The 18,857-nt window shown below is 49.0% G+C and overlaps 1 protein-coding gene across 1 annotated transcript in view; it reads right to left on the reverse strand.

Annotated features, from left to right (window-relative positions):
- Window positions 1-18,857, reverse strand: part of RAPGEFL1 (Rap guanine nucleotide exchange factor like 1) — a 293,670-nt gene that overhangs the window by 23,250 nt on the left and 251,563 nt on the right. Inside the window, exons 13-14 of the mRNA XM_069634578.1 lie at window positions 10,284-10,348; window positions 3,390-3,444 (exon numbers count right to left, since the gene is read on the reverse strand). Of these exons, the coding sequence (XP_069490679.1) occupies window positions 3,390-3,444; window positions 10,284-10,348 (120 nt within the window). The remainder of the gene's footprint in view (window positions 1-3,389; window positions 3,445-10,283; window positions 10,349-18,857) is intronic.

Genomic DNA, 18,857 nt, shown 5'->3' on the forward strand with positions numbered 1-18,857 from the left:
ACATGGAAATATAAAATTAAAATTAAATTGAATAAATAGAAACGAACAGCAGTCCTACTAGGCCATTGACATTCGTAGTGTGCAAGTGCAGTGAGAAACCAAAAAAAGGGGGTGGCGTGGGGGTTAGTGCTATTAGGATCCCATAGGGGAAGAAGTGACAGAGGTGCCCGTAGGGGAGGCAACAGTAAGTGCATGGGCGGAGGCGTCCCAGGCCGAGAGAAGGTCTGCTGCCCAAAAGGTGAGTGCAGGGTGGAGGCAAACCATCCGACAGGCGGGTGTGGGCACAGAGGGCAGTGCAGGGGCGGGGGGTTTTGGGGCGATTGGACAGCAGGCCAGCACCCTATTGGACCCTTGAGGGACCAGGCCGCATTCTCAGCGACAGAGGGGATGGTTATCTCGGGGGGGGAGGGGGGGGGTTGAGGGAAGGAGAAGAGAAAGGTCTTGAGTTGTTTGAGGAACTTGAGGTGGCCCGGTCCAAGACGGAGAGAGAAAGGGAGATTGTTCCATAGGAGGGAGCCGGCTGAGGAGAGAGATCTACCCCCGGCTCTCTGCTTGTAGAAACGTTTGATCAGCAGAGAGTTGGAGCCAGGGCATAGGAGGGAGCCGGCTGAGGAGAGCTTGGACTCATTGCTCCAATATATAGCATAGAATCCCTGATCCAGCATGCCCAACGTGGCCTATGTTGGTGGTGTCCTTGAGGCGAAATGCTGCAGGCACTTGCAGCGATACAGAGTCACTCCTGGCCAGCAGGAACATCCCTGAGGAACGTGCAGACACTGTGTCCGACATGGCAACGATTTCCCTGCCTCACAGTTCTGACAGTGTATACCAATGCTTGCCCAACTGCTGCTCACTGCCTCTGCAAGGCACCTTGTGTCCTCCTCAGATATGGCACGTGGGGACTCTGGTAATCGTGCTGCCAGGGTTACAGCCTCCCTCCTGTTAGGATTCTATTTGTTTTGTGTTTGTTCTGGGTCCCTGTGGAATGGATGCACTGTGCATCCAGAGCGGGCAACTGGTGGGGCTAGACTGTGCACAAGGGACGGCGCTGCAGCTGGGCCCTCCATCCCTGCGAGTGCACGCAGTGCACCACTTGTCCAACAGACGTAGAGCGCGCCCCCAGAAACCGTCAAGCAGACCTCAGCCTCTCTTACTTATTGTCTGTGTCGGGTGCACGTGAAAGCAGGCCCCCTGGCAGAGGCGTTGCTAGGGGAGGATGGAGGGGCTGTAGCCCCGGGTCTTTTGGTTGAAGCCCCGGATAGAAGCTCAGGGGCTGCAACCAAAAGCCTAGCTAGCCCCGAGTGTCGACAGTCCCCACATTAGCGTAGCCCCGGATCTTTTCCAGACCTAGCAACACCCCTGCGTCCTGATCGCGGTGCATCCTGACGACCTGGGCCGCACCTCGCACTGTTCATCGCAGGCTCCTACCACGTTTTGGCAACTTCAGCACTGCCGGTCACACGTTGCGGCTTCCCCCGCTCTTCGCCAGTGTGGTGTTCAGCTAACACCAGGATATGTCTATCAGGCCACACTATATATATATATATATATATATATATATATATATATATATATATATATATATATATATATATATATATATATATATATATATATATATATATATATAAAATCAGGATACACACAAAGTAGGGACTGTTTCCAACCTACATTTATTTAGGAATGAGGACCTTGCGGTCCTCATCGTCACTTGCCATCCCTACCGCTCGGACCCAAACCCGCGTTCCCATAACGCGGTTGGGGCGAAATCACAGTAACCGGACATGAAAGCCTCTTTGCACGTGGCTAAATGTTAACTTGCACTTACCATAGCAGCCAAAATTGTCATGCATGTTCATTTTGAAAGCAGGACCGTTCATGTTAATGTGTGTAACTTTTGAAAGTTTAAGTAACAAAAAACGGTTTTTGTGCTTCATTTTTCAGAGATCTGCAGAAGTGCCGGGCAATGATTGGTAATGTGCAGGATCTGAGGCCAGTTATTTAAGATGATAGAGTCATCTTCGCAGTCTACACCACCCACGCAGATAGTCCTGGAAAAGCCTGGTGCTTAGGCAGGGAAAATGCTAATCCTAGGACCAAAACTGGTGGCAAGATGGATATCACTTATGAAAACAAACACTGGCAATGCCAATAGTTTTGGCGTTTGTGTAGACATGGGAAAGGCCTTTTACGGCAATACCTGGAATAGTACTAGCTGGCCATGAATGGTAGCAGCAGGAACATTGTCAAATACCCGGGCATACAACAGCAGTGCCTGGTAAATGCCTATACAAAAGCTGAACATTCTGGCTTTGCCAATGATTGTTTTTAACAGGACTTCAGCCGCATACTGCTTATAAATGAAGTGGCTAAAGGAAGACCAGTGGTAAAAAAATGTTATCACACCAGTAGCGTGTTTACAGCTCCGATTAAACAATTATTTTTCAGATGACTGCTTTGAAAAAAAACATTGCAGGCACTTCAAGTGCAAAGTTAGATTTTAAGACTTGATAAATATAGCTCACAGAGATCCCAGGGGGGTGCGTTTTGGGTGGGACTGGCCATAGGGATTAGCATGGCCATAGGGCATAGGCAGTCAATAGGAGGGTAAATAACCAAACAACCCCTACAAGCTTTGTGTCGCTCGCCATAGGCCACCTCTCCCTACATGTAGTACTCTAATGCATTAGTTTCGGCTTATGCAACTACAAAAACCCTTGTTTAATAGAGCTATGCAGTTGTCTAAAACACAGACATTGCTAAACACAACTGCACGTCAGTTGTGCACACAATGACAAACCTGCTGCTGCAGTATTAAGCTTTAGGAACATGTTTTGAGGTAAAATCACCCTCTCTGGCATTCTGGGGCAAAAGCTGATGGGTTAACGGGCGATCACCTGGTGTGCCATTAGCCCAGTATGACTTGCAAGATGCGGCCTGCCCCTCTTCTACCTGCCACCCTGTACAGCTTTACCCCTCTGTATCCTACCCCCGCTGTATATCTGTTAGGTTACCTCCGTACAGCGCTCCGTTGTGTATCTGTATTGTTATATACCTCTGTACAGCACTCCGCTGCTTCTCGAAGTTACATCAGCGCTCAATGAATACCATAAGAATAATAATAATAATAATGATATTAATGGGAGGTAAACAAAAAGCATATGGGGATTGTCCAAGGTTAAGAATGGACAAAGAAACACTGAGGGCCAGGGTAAATAGCTCAAGGGCAACACGCTTGCCTTGGGAACAAGACCATGCCATGCAACATGGGTGCAATCCCGGCCCGGCGCCATGAAGCTGGAACAGACCAGCATCAAGCACTATATAACATTGCCAATAATAAGAAGAATAATGAGCAGAGCTAAAAGGTTCAGCACTGAGGTACTTACTTAGTGGGGTGCTACGGTACTTCCGGATCGTCCTCACTCTCTCTGCGACCGCGTGCTGTGGGAGAGAAAGTACACACCATTACATTTCCCGCTGAGGCCTAGTGTGTCGTCGTCTTATCCTATCACGGTGTAAAATTCAATCATAGCATGCGCTTCGGTCTTGAGTGCGGCTTTCAGAGCTTCGATTCAATCCTTCAAATTGATGGTCAATGTATAGGGATCACACACAGGCATCCTTCGATAAAATAATTTGAAGACCTCCATGCATGGTGGTGCAGCTTTTATCGATCACAGAAGGTTGATACTAAGCCCTGTGGGTTTATCTTTTGTTTGAAGGAGAACCCCCACAATCACATTGTCTAGCCTTGTAGAGGCCAACCATAGATAAAGTGGGAGATGTGTGCATCAGGCGGTACACCCCCAGAAAAGCTAAGAGATTTGAAGTACAGTCCTACGGTAGGCCCAGCCTGACTCTGCCCCAAACTGCATGGACTTTCAGGGGCAACACCATCCAGTTTGGCAGTCCTACACAGAGCACTTTGCTTCTGCTACTCAATGTAACTGTGACCGGTGACTGGGACCTACGCAGCGTTATGGGCTGGTACAGGACCCATTACAAACCAGAGAGAAAGTGCTTCCAGAAGATCAACTGTGGTTAAGTAATGTTACTTGTGAAATCTTTGCATATGGGAATAGCTTAGTACAATACTTATTCTATAAGCCAATCAGAGAGTAAAAATGACCAGTTTCAAATCAGAATATAATTTAGTGCTTCTTCAGGAATGCATACAAGTCTGTTCTTTTGATACAGTGAAAGGGAACCAATTTAGAACAGCGAATATGTAATGCTCTCTGGAACCCATTACCACATGAAAGGCGTAGGATCTTCTCTTTCCTGGGACTGTAGTAGGAACAAGGGCATTCAGGAGAGGGTAGGGTGGTAAATATGGCTACCACAATCCTCTTCTGGATAAGAGGATCACCTTGCAAGAGTGCCCTCGCAGCTTCTTCTTGGCAGCGTTAACAGGTCATGGACGGTATGCAGTGATAATATTGCAGGGAATAATAAAGAATGAATTTACAAAGATGAAAACAGATTGCAAGGTAATAACAGAGTGGGTAAAAAATACCTACAAGCACAAAAAATATTGAAATACAGAAAATAAAATGGAATGATATAGGTGGATTTTAGGGTTTATAGTCAAAATCTCGAAAACTAAATCTCGAAAAAAAAGCACGAATTTAAAATCTCGAAAAAAAAAATATCGAATTTTTTTTTCAATGCGTTTTTTTTCAAAATGGGGGGTTCCCCCCCAACCCCACTTTTTTCATTTTTTTTTATTTTACCCCTTTTTTTTTACTTACCTGACCCCAAAAACATATATAAATAAATAAATAAAAAATTCGATATTTTTTTTTTTCCGAGATTTTTGTTTCGTGCTTTTTGTCATTCGAGATTTTGTTTTCGGCCTTTTGACTGACCACCGGATTTTAGGTGTAAAAAAACAGATTTAGGTTAAAATTGGGACAAAGGGGAGGGAGCCAAGGAGAGTTTAGGAGTAGGAGAGGTAAGCCCACTACCCCCAAAAAAGAGGTCTTTTTGACAATGTGCACTGTAAAAGGCATTTCAGTATTTTGTCATGCAATATTTATTACACAGGGCAAATTGTAGGCCACTGTTATTTCCGCAATAAAAGCACAGTGAACCGACGGGGACACATCGATAGACACCGTAAGGGGGATATTATTATTTGTTTATGTGGAGTATTTATAACATGCCACAGGCCACAAGGCCACTCCATGGTGCTTGCAGCACATGGGCACACAGTGCGAGTTGCTTGGCGCACGTGGCACAGTGGAAGGAGCTTGGGTTCTTGGGCTCAGTGCTAGAAACGTGGGCTACCTGGATAACTTGTGAAGCTTGGGGAACATGCCCTATGCAGAGAGTTTGGGGCACGCAGATACCGACTGAAAAAGATGCAAAGCACCTGAGGTGCTTGTGCTACATAAGATAGTAAGGAGATTGGGGAACACGGGCAACTACTGCTAGACACTGGGGGCCCACCGGCAGCAGTGTGACACGCTTAGGGCACACGGGCAGTGTAAGGAGCATGCATAGGCACAGGGGACCTTAGCCTCCAGTGCCCTCATTCTGATCTTTCGGGAGCCCCGAAGCACAAGTGTCAAGAGCATATTCAACTCACTGGGCCTCATTACGACCCTGGCGGTAAGGGGTTTACGCCAGCGTTAGCTGCGCCGACCCCTTACCGCCAACTACGAGTTCCCAGAGCGCCATGGTCACTTTTCCGCCCGCTTTTTGCGGGCGTAAAGATCCATGGCGCTATGGGACCTCGGTGTTAATTACGCCACCGTAGTGTACGGTGGCGTAATTAACACCTTCCCCACTCCCATTGAGCCCTATGGGGCCGAAATGGGAATGGGGAAGGGTAAATGGGTCAATGGGGACTTACCGCCCCGCCAACCTCGGAATGGGGCGGTAAGTCCGCCATCCGCCATGGCGTAAAGGGACTTTGCGCCATGGCGGAAAAGTCCGCCGATGGCGGAAAAAATCCGCCAGGGTCGTAATGAGGGCCACTGTGTGCGATGTGTACACACGTACAGTCTGTTACTTGGTGTGACATCACCGTGACAGTACTAGTTGGTAATAGCACTATATAAAGATAGCGGCTGTCCCTAGCGAGGTCTGCAAATGAGCCAGTGCCAGCTTAAAAGCCACTTGTACTGCTGCTGGGGGTATAGAAAGCCCACGCCTACGATTCTTAAAGGCCTCAGACCCAACCGAAAACAAAGGCAAGTTCTCCATCAAGAGTTTAACTGGAGCTGGGAATCTCAGCGCACACCCTGCTTTAGTGTTGCTGGTCCTCGCCGCCAGTGGTGCTTCCAGTAGACATCCAGCTTGACTCTTCAGGGTGGAAAGGCTGTCTGATCCCTCCAATGTACCTCGTCTTTCTTATTTATGAATTTCTGGCTCCCCCTTTACTTAGGGGAGACCTCGATGCCCCACTTCCGGGCCTCTCACTCAGTTTTTTAGCAGCACCGTCAGAGTAGCTGCAATGCTGGCATCGCGCCATATTGATCCAGTGCCGTTAAACACCTTTGCTGTGGATTGAACTGGAGAGCTTCGGTCTGGGGCCTTGCAACCTGGGAGTGGGGCCAGTGGTGTCGGCTATGCGCAGTGAGGCATCTAAATGTTAACCTACGGGCTCCCCTCGCACATTGGGGGCTAGGTTTTTGTGTGTTTGTCGTGGTTGTGCAAGGCAGACAGCGGGGGAGACGCGCGCGGCAGGGGCAGTGGAAAGGGCCAAAAGTGGTGAAGGGGAGACTAGGAGGATGAAAAGGCAAAAAAAGACAGCATGGTATTTCTGTGTCGGGTGCCCCCTTCTAGCACACGTGTCGTCAGTGTACCGTGCCCCTGGACGGACACATGTTCCTGGGGGGAAACCATCTCCTGAACCTACACATGACTGGTTACTAATAAGGCAAGGGGGTTTTGGGGGGGGCAAGATGAAGATGCAGGATCAGGACTGTGAAAGCTTTTGCTTTGGTCCATGGCGTCTGATCCATCCCCCTGGAGGAGCCGTGCGAAGGCGCGGGGATGGTTGCCATGGAGATGCTGAATGTTCCAATCTGCACAGAAGTCGGTACCAGCCGGAGCCTGGGCGTGCAGCACAAAGCTTCCCTGTACTTGGCTGAGAGCAGGCTGCCTCCTCGGAAAAGGGGACTCCAAGCCCATCCCTCTGACTCAAAGGCAATTCCAGCATCCACACAGACAGGGCCGGCCCTAGGATTTGCGGGGCCCTGTGCGGCAGAAGGTGTGCGCGGGTCCCCTTATTTTCATGAATGATGACCAGTGATATTACAGAACATTATTTCACAGAATGTGTCTTTAATATACAAAATATCATCATGGTGTGATGAAAATATTTCATGCTACCAAAAAGAAACTATTTTTGGTGTGTTAAATATGAACATCTGAAAATAATGTAGTTAGTCCAGAACTGCTCTGTGAGATATATTTAAAGTGGCCTGGAGGAGGGTGTGCATTTAGGCAGCTAACTGGTGTTTTGTGTGGGCTTCTAGAATAAAAATGACCCTTAGCACTTCTTATCAGAGAAACGCCGCCTTGCCCAAAACAATGGTCTCTTAAATGAGCCATTACGTGCAAATCGCTGCTGCTTTAAAAGCTAGGCTAGAGCAAAGAAAGTGGTTAGCAGTAATGATGTGGCCTTCAGCGTCTGATGGGCCCTGGGAGAGGGTATTTGTCTTAAGAGCATCACAATGGCTTGGGAGGTGACACCGAGGCCTGGCTCGGAAAAAGGGCGAATCTTCCAAGCAAGCAGCACAGCCCCTCTTTAAAATAATGTGACTTGCTATAGGCAAGGCAGACACTGGTACCTGCGCGACATCCCTGAGAGTGGGGCCCTGTGCCACCGCACGCACTGCACATGCCTTGGGCCGGCTCTGCACTCAGAATGTTCACACCAAGCATGCACCTGCTGCAGAGATGCACCCAACTCAGCATGAGGCAGTGGACAGGAAACCATCAAAACAAGCACCTGCAGAAAGACCTACACCCACAGACGCATCCAAATATGCCATACCAGCATGCACCTGCAGAAAGGCACAATCCGAGCATGCACTTGCGTACATGGCACAATCACAGGATGCACCTGCAGAGAGGAACAATCCCAGCATGCACCTGCAGGCACGGCATAACCTCAGCACGCACCTTTGTATATGGCACAATCACAGAATGCACCTACATACAGGGACCTGCAGGCAGAGAACAACCCCAGCATACACCTGTAGACAGAGAATAAAGCCAGCATGCGCCTGCAGACAGGCTATAACTCCAGCATGCACATGGAGATCGGGCACAATTCCAGGATGCATTTCTAAAAAGGGACAATCCTAGCACGCATTTGCAGACAGGCAACACTCCCAACATGCAGCCGCAGAAATGCACAATTCCAGCATGCCTCTGCACAAAGCGTCAATCTCTACATGCACCTGCAGACCAGGAACACTCCCAGCATGCATTTGCATACAGGGAACAATCCCAACATGCAGCTGCAGAAAGGGACAATTCCAGCATGCACCTGCATACAGTGGCAATCTCTGCAATTGCATTCCAGGATTGTTACCTGTCTGCAGGTTCATGCTGACAGGCAACAATCCCAATATGCAACTGCAGAAAGGCACAATCCCAGCATGCACCTGCACAGAGGGAGTAATCCCAGCACGCACCTGCCGACAGGGCCTAACTCTAGCATACACCCATAGGCACGGAGCACGATTAGCATGCACTGGCAGAGATGGTTCAAGCGCAGCATATTTCTGCAGAGCCAGATTGGGTTGCAGTTTGTGTCTGCAGGTAACTGATCATTCCCCCCAGGCGCCTGCAGACTGGGTTCATTAATACACTGTATTTGTACACATGATCAACCCAACCATTTACCAGCAGCGATGGATCAATTCCACATGTGAATGGCCTATTCCAGTGTGCACTTGCAGTGACTATTTCAGCCATGAATCTAAATAAAAGGGTAATTCCCAGTGTGCATCAATGGGGAACGGGGGGGGGAGGGGCATATACACATAGGAGATGCACAGGTGGCACCGCTGCAGCAAGGCTATCCCCAGCCCTTTTGCGCAGACAGGAACCAATTCTAGAATGTATGTGAAGGGGTGGTTTGCTGCATGCACATGCCTATGACGATTCCACCATGCATCTGCAGAAAGGGTGTCATTCTAAGCATCCACATGCAGAGTGCCACCCTTCCAGGCATGCACCTGCAGACGGGGATCATTCCCAGAATGCACCTAGAGACAGGGTTCATTTCCAGAAAGGAAACCTGTCCTATTACCTGCATGCATGTGTCTGCAAACCGAACCCATCCTAGCATCTGCATGCAGGAGATGCATCGACTTCATACTCACACAATAAACGCTCCTGCTCCTAGCATGCACTTGCTGATAATGAACCAAACCCAGCAAGCAATGCAATAAACGCTCCTGCTCCTAGCATGCACTTGCTAATAATGAACCAAACCCAGCAAGCAATGCAATAAACGCTCCTGCTCCTAGCATGCACTTGCTAATAATGAACCAAACCCAGCAAGCAATGCAATAAACGCTCCTGCTCCTAGCATGCACTTGCTAATAATGAACCAAACCCAGCAAGCAATGCAATAAACGCTCCTGCTCCTAGCATGCACTTGCTAATAATGAACCAAACCCAGCAAGCAATGCAATAAACGCTCCTGCTCCTAGCATGCACTTGCTAATAATGAACCAAACCCATCAAGCAATGCAATAAACGCTCCTGCTCCTAGCATGCACTTGCTAATAATGAACCAAACCCAGCAAGCAATGCAATAAACGCTCCTGCTCCTAGCATGCACTTGCTAATAATGAACCAAACCCAGCAAGCAATACAATAAACGCTCCTGCTCCTAGCATGCACTTGCTAATAATGAACCAAACCCAGCAAGCAATACAATAAATGCTCCTGCTCCTAGCATGCACACTGTGGACCCAATCCGACCAAGCACCATTAGTCAGAAACCAATCACGTCATGACCTTTCGCTGAGGGACCCACCACCAAATGCACTAAGGGTGCATTCCCAGCATGCACTTGCAGGGATCAGAGGCGTAGACAGAGTAGGGCCTGAGCAAACAAGGCCCACCCAAAATCTGTAAATGCCCACTCAGCAGCACTCTGTGGGAATTTACAGATGTAAAGGTCACTGCGGTGGGACCAACTACATTAGCTTCGGGCACCACTCAGCTCTCCATTGGCCCAAATGTTGGCCGTGTGATCATTGCAACAGCGCTGTAGAGAAATCGCAAAGCCAGTAAAATAAACTCACCATTTTCTCCACGTTGACAAGTCCATCCAGAAACGTCTTGCTGCCTTCGTTCAAGAAAGTCAGGTCTAGAAGGAGGCCACATTTGGGGAGAAAAAGATGGAAAACGTTAGATTGCTAGGAGAAACCCATCCATCTCACAGCCAAGACATGCAGACCCTTGCAAAAGTATGTGTACACCACAGCCCTGGAGTATCCTGCACGAGTTTTAAGTAAAAAGGTATTGGGCTGGGGAGACTCCACTGGAGAAAGCATCGTAAACAAGATTTAGCAACTCTATCTACTGGAAACGATTATATTTTAATAGGAACATTTTTTGTTTGACTCTCAGAAAATGTTCTATTTTCAGGAGTGGTGAAACTGAGGGGATCCGATGAGCACGGTGGAAGAAAGGTGCATATCCCTACAATGCTTTCTAGATTTTAGGGGTTGGCAGTGAGTTTCTCTTTGCTGTCCACACACTGTGTGATGGTTGGCACTTGCTGGCTCTTGTACCGGCAGCCTAGTACCCCCTTAGGCCAGGCTCGTGAGATGGCCTGGCTACTGGACTGTAACATATAAGAGACTTTGTAGAGGTACAGGAAAAAGGGGTGTGTGCAGGCACAGTGGTTAATCAGAATCAGGAGGCAGACAACTCAAGGTGAGGTTAAGGCAAACCTTTATTTTGATGTAAAACCCCTGATCTAAAACCCTATCAATCTAGTCGCTATTTTACAGAAAAGGAAAGGGTCTAAAAGGGGGCACGCCGGGAGGTCCTGCAAAGTGCAGGTGTCCTCTGTCCAATGGCAATGGGCAACAGGCTCCAGTGATGGATTAAAGTCCCAGAGTGATGCTGCCCCTCCAAAGAGGAAGCAGTTGATATCTCGCCATCAAGAGGAAGGTTGAGGGTTCCCGCATGGGGGGTCGACAACGCGAGGTGACCGAGGTTTAAATATTGTCCTAAAATACGGGCCAAGCTGCATCAAAGCCTTCTGAAGCCTATGGTGACCAAGGGTACTGTTTGCAAGAGGCCACCACGATTAGAGCCATCTGAAATCACCATGCCATGGTGTGACGTGGGGCACCAAATGTGTGGCGTACCCGTGGCAGCATCAGAATTCGCTCTGGAGGATTTACGACTCTACAACTCTATTCAAGAACACCTTCATAAAAAGAAGGCATGATGGAATGAGGGCAGATTTGTGAAAAGGTTGTTTGCAATTTTACCATTTTGTTTGGTTTATTTTTCATCGAATTCTTATGCCCAAATTCGGTTAATACATTAATGCCCAATGGGTTTTTCATTCCTTTACCACAATTGTTGCATTCTAATTTTGTTATTATTCAATTTTGTTCTCTATGCGTTCCTTCTTTTTTCTTTGTTTTTTTTTTATAGATGTGGAAGAACCCACATTTATTTTGGCTTTTGCTCATGACATTTTACTTTCCCTAATCACCCTTGTTTCTTGTCCTCCCTTTCTCGTTCAACCTTTTCTTTTACCCTAACATTAGTTTTCCATGATTTTTCCCTTCTCTTTGTGTTTCCTTGTATACTCTACCCCATACAACCCATCCATTCCAACTTCATGCCACACCTGGCTCTTGATTTCCCAGTTTCATTGAGGATTTTCTAGTTGTAATGGTGTTTGTGCACATTTTACTTCATGCATGTTTTTTTTTAGGTAAAAAGTACTTGTCAAATTCAGCATAGAGGTATTTAGGCTTGAGGTATTCAGCAAAATGACTGTATATATATTTCAAAACGCTGAGTGACAGGCAAAGATGACCAGAAGCTGTAGGAGTAGACATGTCAGGTTAAAGGCCTACTTCGGGCATAAGAACTATGCACTGTGGACCAAGCATCATCCTACGGTTTACCAGTTCGGCGTAAGCACGCGGTTCAGATCACATACCAGTGCCCCAGAACATAACAATGGTACCATTTGTCACAGGAGGTTGGTGCTGCGACTGAGCCAGTGCCATCACCTGCCCCCCCGCATAAGCTCGGGTTCCACACAGAAAGTCTGTGCAATACGGTGGACACTGGTAGGAAATCAAAACTTTAGGCAACTCTACCTTGGCACCAGAAAAGCAGAAGCGAGAATAATTGTTTATTTTTATTTTCTATAACGCGCTTAATACCAAAGAGGTTTGCAAGCGCGGATCCAGGATTGAGTGCGTTGCCCCTGAGCTATCCTCCTGGCTCAGTACTGTCAGAAAATGAAGAAAGTACTGACCCAAAAGAGGGAGCAAGCTCTGCCTTTGCACCAGAAAACACGATAGATCAGCAGATCTACTTCACAGGAGCAGGGGAGTTGAGAGCGTCAACCCCGCGCTGCGGCTCTCCGATCTCTGTCAGGGTAGGTACCTGTTTCTACATTGCGTAGTGGACCACATCCGCAATGACGGGTCAGGTCAGGATGAGGAAGCAAATACTGCTCTGAAGATACTTGGCTTCACAGCATAGAGGCGTTGGAAGCAGCCTGCGGCCATTGAGCACTACAGAGAGGACCGGAGAAAAGGGCGAGGTAACCGATCCGGAGCCAGCTGACCAGAGAGCATCTGAACCCCTTACTTTTCTCGAGATAGAGGACACACTTAATTTGGGTCTGACCATCCCAACACAAGGGTGAAACCTGTATATGCTGGCGCCGGCTTCTAGAGAGCTGGATCTTTTGTGATTAGTGGCAGCAGTGCTGCTCCATTCTGATTTTTGATTGGGCTGGAGTACGAAGCAATTGCCCTCCGCCCCCATATTGGAAGAAACAAGGGTACCCTATTGTTCTTCACAAATAAAAATATAGAACTCATTCTGGTAACATTAAGTTGTAGGCACGGTCAGGTTTTAATGTAGTATAATTTTACTTTTCTTTTATTCATTTTTTCAAAAAATATTGGTCCAAATTTACCCAAGGGCGATGTTACAAGAATATTGATGAACGAGAACAACTCTGGATACTCTTTCAGTATAACATGTATACTGGTGAACATATGCCCGCTATGTTCTGTCCTGAGGAAGACGAATATCTGTTTTTTATAACTGGATGTACTAATCGTCGAAACTACGATTAACAGTATATTTGTTGTTATGATTGATATCTATTGGTCCAAGATACCTGTAGTTGACACTCAGCACTTTGATTCTTAGCACTTTAGCAATTGCTTAGCACTTTATTAGATACCTTAGAGGATTACATTCACGACCCATATGAAAAATAGGATGAACATGGAAAGCATTTGCCTCTAATACAGCATTATAGTATCTATTATGAATCTTTTTTGCACAATAAAAATATATAAAATATTTTAATTTTTTGAAATAATACTTTTTACTGGTGCAATGTCAAATCGGAATGTTTTTTTTTAGAATTACCAGATGTTTGTATAAACAGAATGATAATTTGGTTAATTTCTATGGATTTGTGTGAATTATATTAATAACATTTGAATATGTAATGATTATGATATTTCCTGACCGAGCTTACTCTCTTTTTAACTAGTGGGAGTCTACTGTTCATATATTGTATTTTCAGTGGTTCTGTGAGACATCCCCCCCTTGTTTATTGGCCCGTTCTGGAAGACCATGGGCCTCATTACACGGTAGGCGGTAAAAAATGCGAATTACCGGCATGGCGCTATTAGCGTGTCCGCCCTCGCAGGAGACCGCTAATAGTGTTCCATTACGAGTAAGCGGACATGCGCATAGGGCCATGCCGGTAAATGACCCTACCGCCCTGGCGCAAAAGCACCTTTCTGGCTCCGACCAAAGTGCTGATAGCACCTCCGCCCTCATGCTGCATGCTATTAGCGGTCACCGCTATTAGCGGTCACTGCTATTAGCGGTCACCGTAAAACACCGGAACCGGAAATAGCGTCATCGCACAGGAACGGGAAAGAGCCCGGCGGCCATCTTTAAAAACACAATCCATTGCCATCCCCTGCACTCAGGACCTGCAGCAACACCACAACTGGCAATACCACTTCCCACAATAACAAACAATGCCCAAGGCCCTAAAGAAAGCTGATGCGCGCCAGCGCAAAGAACGCTTTTCAAACGACGAATTGAAAATGCTGGCAGACACCCTGGCTGCAAATGCAGACGTAGTGTTTGCTAGCGACATGCGGCGCCCTGCACTCCTGAGAAAAAAGGAGATCTGGGCTGAGGTGGCGCAGAAAGTCAGTGCGGTGGGCTCCACCCCCCGCACCGTAAAGGACGTGTGCAAGCGGTGGGATGATCTGCGCCTCCGTGTACGCAGCATATTATCGGCCAACAGGAATCTGGCCATGGGCACAGGAGGCGGAGGAGGATCCCCGATGAAGATGCAGGAGTGGGAGGAGACATGTGCCAGCACCATTGGCATCGAATCCATCGAGGGAGTGGGCCGAATGGAGTGCGGTGTGGCAACAACGTCAGACGGAGGTGAGTGTCCACGCAAAACACTGCAATGCAAAGCATGAGTTCCTCCCCCAAATGTGAAATGGGAATTAGCTAATGGATGGGGTCATCGCACACACATGTACACAACCCTGCATATATGCCGTGCATATTCCCACACAACCACATGCATGCAGCACCTCACACACGTGTCACCCTGACTCATGTCCGGATGACCCACCCATCTGGCCAACAACCTGCATGTCCAAACTAGATGTCCAAATCCAAAGGACTGCAGCAACAACAACATATGCATGATGCACGTTGACCCATCACTGATGCTATCCCTGTCTTGCTCCCCCACAGGGTCACATTCTGACAGTGAGGAGCTGGACTCTGCAACGCAGGCCCCACCACCCAAAAAGCAGGCCAAGGGAAAGGATGCAGGCACCAGGCCCAGTACATCGAGGGGCACTGGGAAATCTGGAGTGGCCCAGGGTTCACAAGCCACACACGCACCGACCACACCAAGGGCCGAAATGCCATCCGACACTGTGGTAGCACCCACACCACCCACCCCCACCACTCAGGAGCCAGTGCCAGAAGGCACGCCGTCCGCAGCCAATAGCTCCGTCGGGGAAGTAGCAGCCACGGCACCCATTAGTGATGTGGACGACCCATGTCTGACACCGGAAGGGCAGCGTACACCCAGCACCCAGCTGTCCCCACGCCACAGCCCATGCAACACATCCAATGGCAGCATCCATGAGGTGCATGCCGGAGATTCAATGGATGGGTCATTCAATCCCGTGGCAAGCTCACCTGATGTCGGCCACATGCAGCAAGCTGCGCCGAGGAGTAACAGGGGCAGGGCCGCAGACGACAGCATGAGCCTGATACGACAGCGCCAGGAGGAGCTCAATGCCCTGGTTGCCCGGCAAGTGAGCGAGGCTGCCTCGACCAGGGAGGAGATCCGGGGGTTATCAAGGGACATGAAAGCTGCCTTGGACAGCAACACGACGCGTCTATGTGACGAGATGGCCGCTGTGAGGCAGGTCCTAACGCGCATTGCTGAGGCGATGGAGAGCATGCGTCACACACAGGGAGCAGATCAACCAGCCACCCCCTCTTCTACTAGCTCTGACCAAACAACCATCCTGCGCAGGTCCAGCCGGTCCTTGCGGCGGTCAGACTCACAACCCCCCAATGGTGGTGGTGGAGAAGGGAAGTAGGGCCAGCCTGTCACTGTTGACACTTGGAGCCTAATGCAGCACTGATGTGCACACCATGTTTGGTGGAGTTGTGGGGGGAGGGGCGTGAGGGTGTTTGGTGGAGTTGTGGGGGCAGGGGGGTGAGGGTGTTTGGTGGAGTTGTGGGGGCAGGGGGGTGAGGGTGTTTGGTGGAGTTGTGGGGGCAGGGGGGTGAGGGTGTTTGGTGGAGTTGTGGGGGCAGGGGGGTGAGGGTGTTTGGTGGAGTTGTGGGGGAGGGGGGTGAGGGTGTTTGGGGTGGAGGGTACATGCACGTTTGAATGACATAATGCTCAATACACACGTAATGGCATGGATAATCACATGACTGGACATTGATTATTGTGTATGTGTGCTTTATTGTTGAAGGGTGCACTGTGTTAATATCATCCATACACCCCGTGCCCTGAGCTCCACATCAATTGCACCCTCCTAATCCATGTGCATCAGAAACAATGGTCTATCAGGTGCTGCCGCACAGCACGTCCCTCATGGGCATCGCCACCTGCATGACCTGCAGCCCCCTCTCCTCCATCCTCATCCCCGTCATCATCCTCAGACGGTGGTTGCAGTTCAATGTCAGGGGGCATTGGCACATTCCGTCTGATACACATATTGTGCAGCATGACACATGCCATGGTGATCTTGGCCACCTTCTCATGCCCGTACAGGAGTGCCCCACCCGACCTGCTGAGGCACCGGAAGCGTTCCTTCAATAGGCCGAATGTCTGCTCGATCACCACGCGGGTACGGGTGTGTGCATGATTGTAGTCCTCTTCGTGCCTGTTCTGTGGGTTCCGCACAGGGGTAAGGAGCCACCTCTTCAGGGGATAACCTGCATCACCTGCATGGGTGCAACAATGGGTATGTGTAAGTGTCTACATAAAGTGGAGCCTGCACATATCACACAAACAAACATAGCATTTTCAACGACATCCACTGATCCAAGCACGCATGGCAATCAGGGTAACTGCAATGTGGGAAGGTGAGGTGGTCCTTCCAAGTGGACATACACCATGCATGCATACGTCAGGGATTGCCATGTCCCGCCTGAGTTTAAGTAATTTGTGTTTCCTGGCCCTGGCAACGTTAGTGCCACACTGCTAGTACACTGCCATTCCTTAGTTGATGTCCCCATGCTGTTCAATGGCAATTCAGTGGTCGGGTACGGGTGTGGCTCACTACAATGGCTACAGGACATCCATTTGTATGCACTCATGTGCGCGGATAATTTCTGATGTTGTTCAGCGTACATTTCAGATGTGATTTTTATATGCATGTTGCTGATTTGTGTAATGGGGGGAATGGTGTGTTGTGCGGTGTGCATGTTGTTTGGAATGGCCTGTTTGGCGTAATGGATAGATATGTTTGTCGTGGCACTCACTTCTAGCATGTGGTTTTGTGTCTGGTCCATTGTGGGCTGCCTCACTGTACAGTGATGCAAATATGTATGTCCATTCTTCTCCTGACGCCAGTTCACGCCCAGTTGGAGTATGCATCCCCCCCCCCAATCACGCCCAGTTGGAGTATGCATCTCCCCCCCCCAATCACGCCCAGTTGGAGTATGCATCTCCCCCCCCCAATCATGCCCAGTTGGAGTATGCATCTACCCCCCCACTCACAATCACATCACACTGCCATGTGGTTGGCCTGCTACTCACCAAGTAGCCACGAACGTTGTCCAGCATGTCGCTCCATGTATCGTGGTATTGTCGAGTTCCGCAGGACCATTGCATCATGGGTTGAACCGGGATATCGGGCACAGCAATGTGTGATGATCTTATTGGAGTCACATACCATTTGGACGTTGATGGAGTGGTATTGCTTTCTGTTACGGTACACTACCTCATTGGCATGTGGGACCACCAGTTCTACATGGGTACAGTCGATGGCCCCGATGCAACTTGGGATGCCTGCCAGTGAATGGAAGCCAACTTTGGTGTTGGAGATCTCCTGGGCAGTCCGTGGCATGTATATGTGTTGACTTGTGTGCTTCAGGAGGGCATCGAGCACCTGGTTCAGTGTGCGTGAGAATACTGGTTGTGATATGCCATGCATCTGACCTACCGTATGCTGGTAGGTGCCTGTGGCCAAGAAGTGGAGCACAGTTACCACCTTCAGTAGAGGGGGGATGGCAGTACGGATGTCAATGAGACTCACAATGTCGTTGTATATCATGTCTACAATGGTGGTGATGGTATCCCAGTCCAGACGGTACAGGGTGTGTATCTGCTCAGGGGTTAGGTTGACTGGACTGGCTCTGATCCTGGGAATTGGTGGCTGCCTCTGTGGTATAACTAGGTGCACTGGTGGTGCTTGCTGCGCCTGTCTTGCCCTCCTCCTCCTCCTCCTCCTCCTGCGTCTCCTCTGTGCTGCCTGTTGTTGTAGCTGCTGCACTGCAATCATGTCCTCTAGCCCATGTAATGCTGCTAGTATTGCATCCATCTTGGTGTGGGAATGGGTGTGGGAAGGGGTGTGGTGTGCTCTTTTGTGCTGCCAGTCTCCATTGCCTCCACCTGTGCTGATTTTGTCAACCTGTGGCAGGTAGGAACACTGCTGTGCTCTTTTAACGTGTGGTTCGCGATGCCGGTATTAGCGCCTTGCCGGTAAGGGGTTTTTGGGTCTACTACATGCCGGTATTGCCATGTCCGCATGGCTCGTGATGGCGTGATATTAGCGCTATGCCGCTATTTCCGGACTGAGGGGGCGCGCGCTCACGGACTTGCCGCTAATAGTGCCACCGTACTTAGCGGTGCCGCTAATAGCGGTATGTCCGGGTCGTAATTGGGGAGGGGATTTACCGATACCGGTAATCCCTTACCGGTAACGGTAAATCCCTACCGCCTACCGTGTAATGAGGCCCCATATTTCAAGTAGCTTAGGGTACTGCAGCACCATTCAGCTCCTTTAGGTGGCACACTCTGAAGATGTTATCTCGGTTAGACCCCGGTGCAAGGCTTTCCCAGCATCTCAGGG

Source organism: Ambystoma mexicanum, chromosome 13 (assembly GCF_040938575.1).
Source record: "Ambystoma mexicanum isolate Mex_15411 chromosome 13, UKY_AmexF1_1, whole genome shotgun sequence".
Classification (NCBI taxonomy): domain Eukaryota; kingdom Metazoa; phylum Chordata; class Amphibia; order Caudata; family Ambystomatidae; genus Ambystoma; species Ambystoma mexicanum.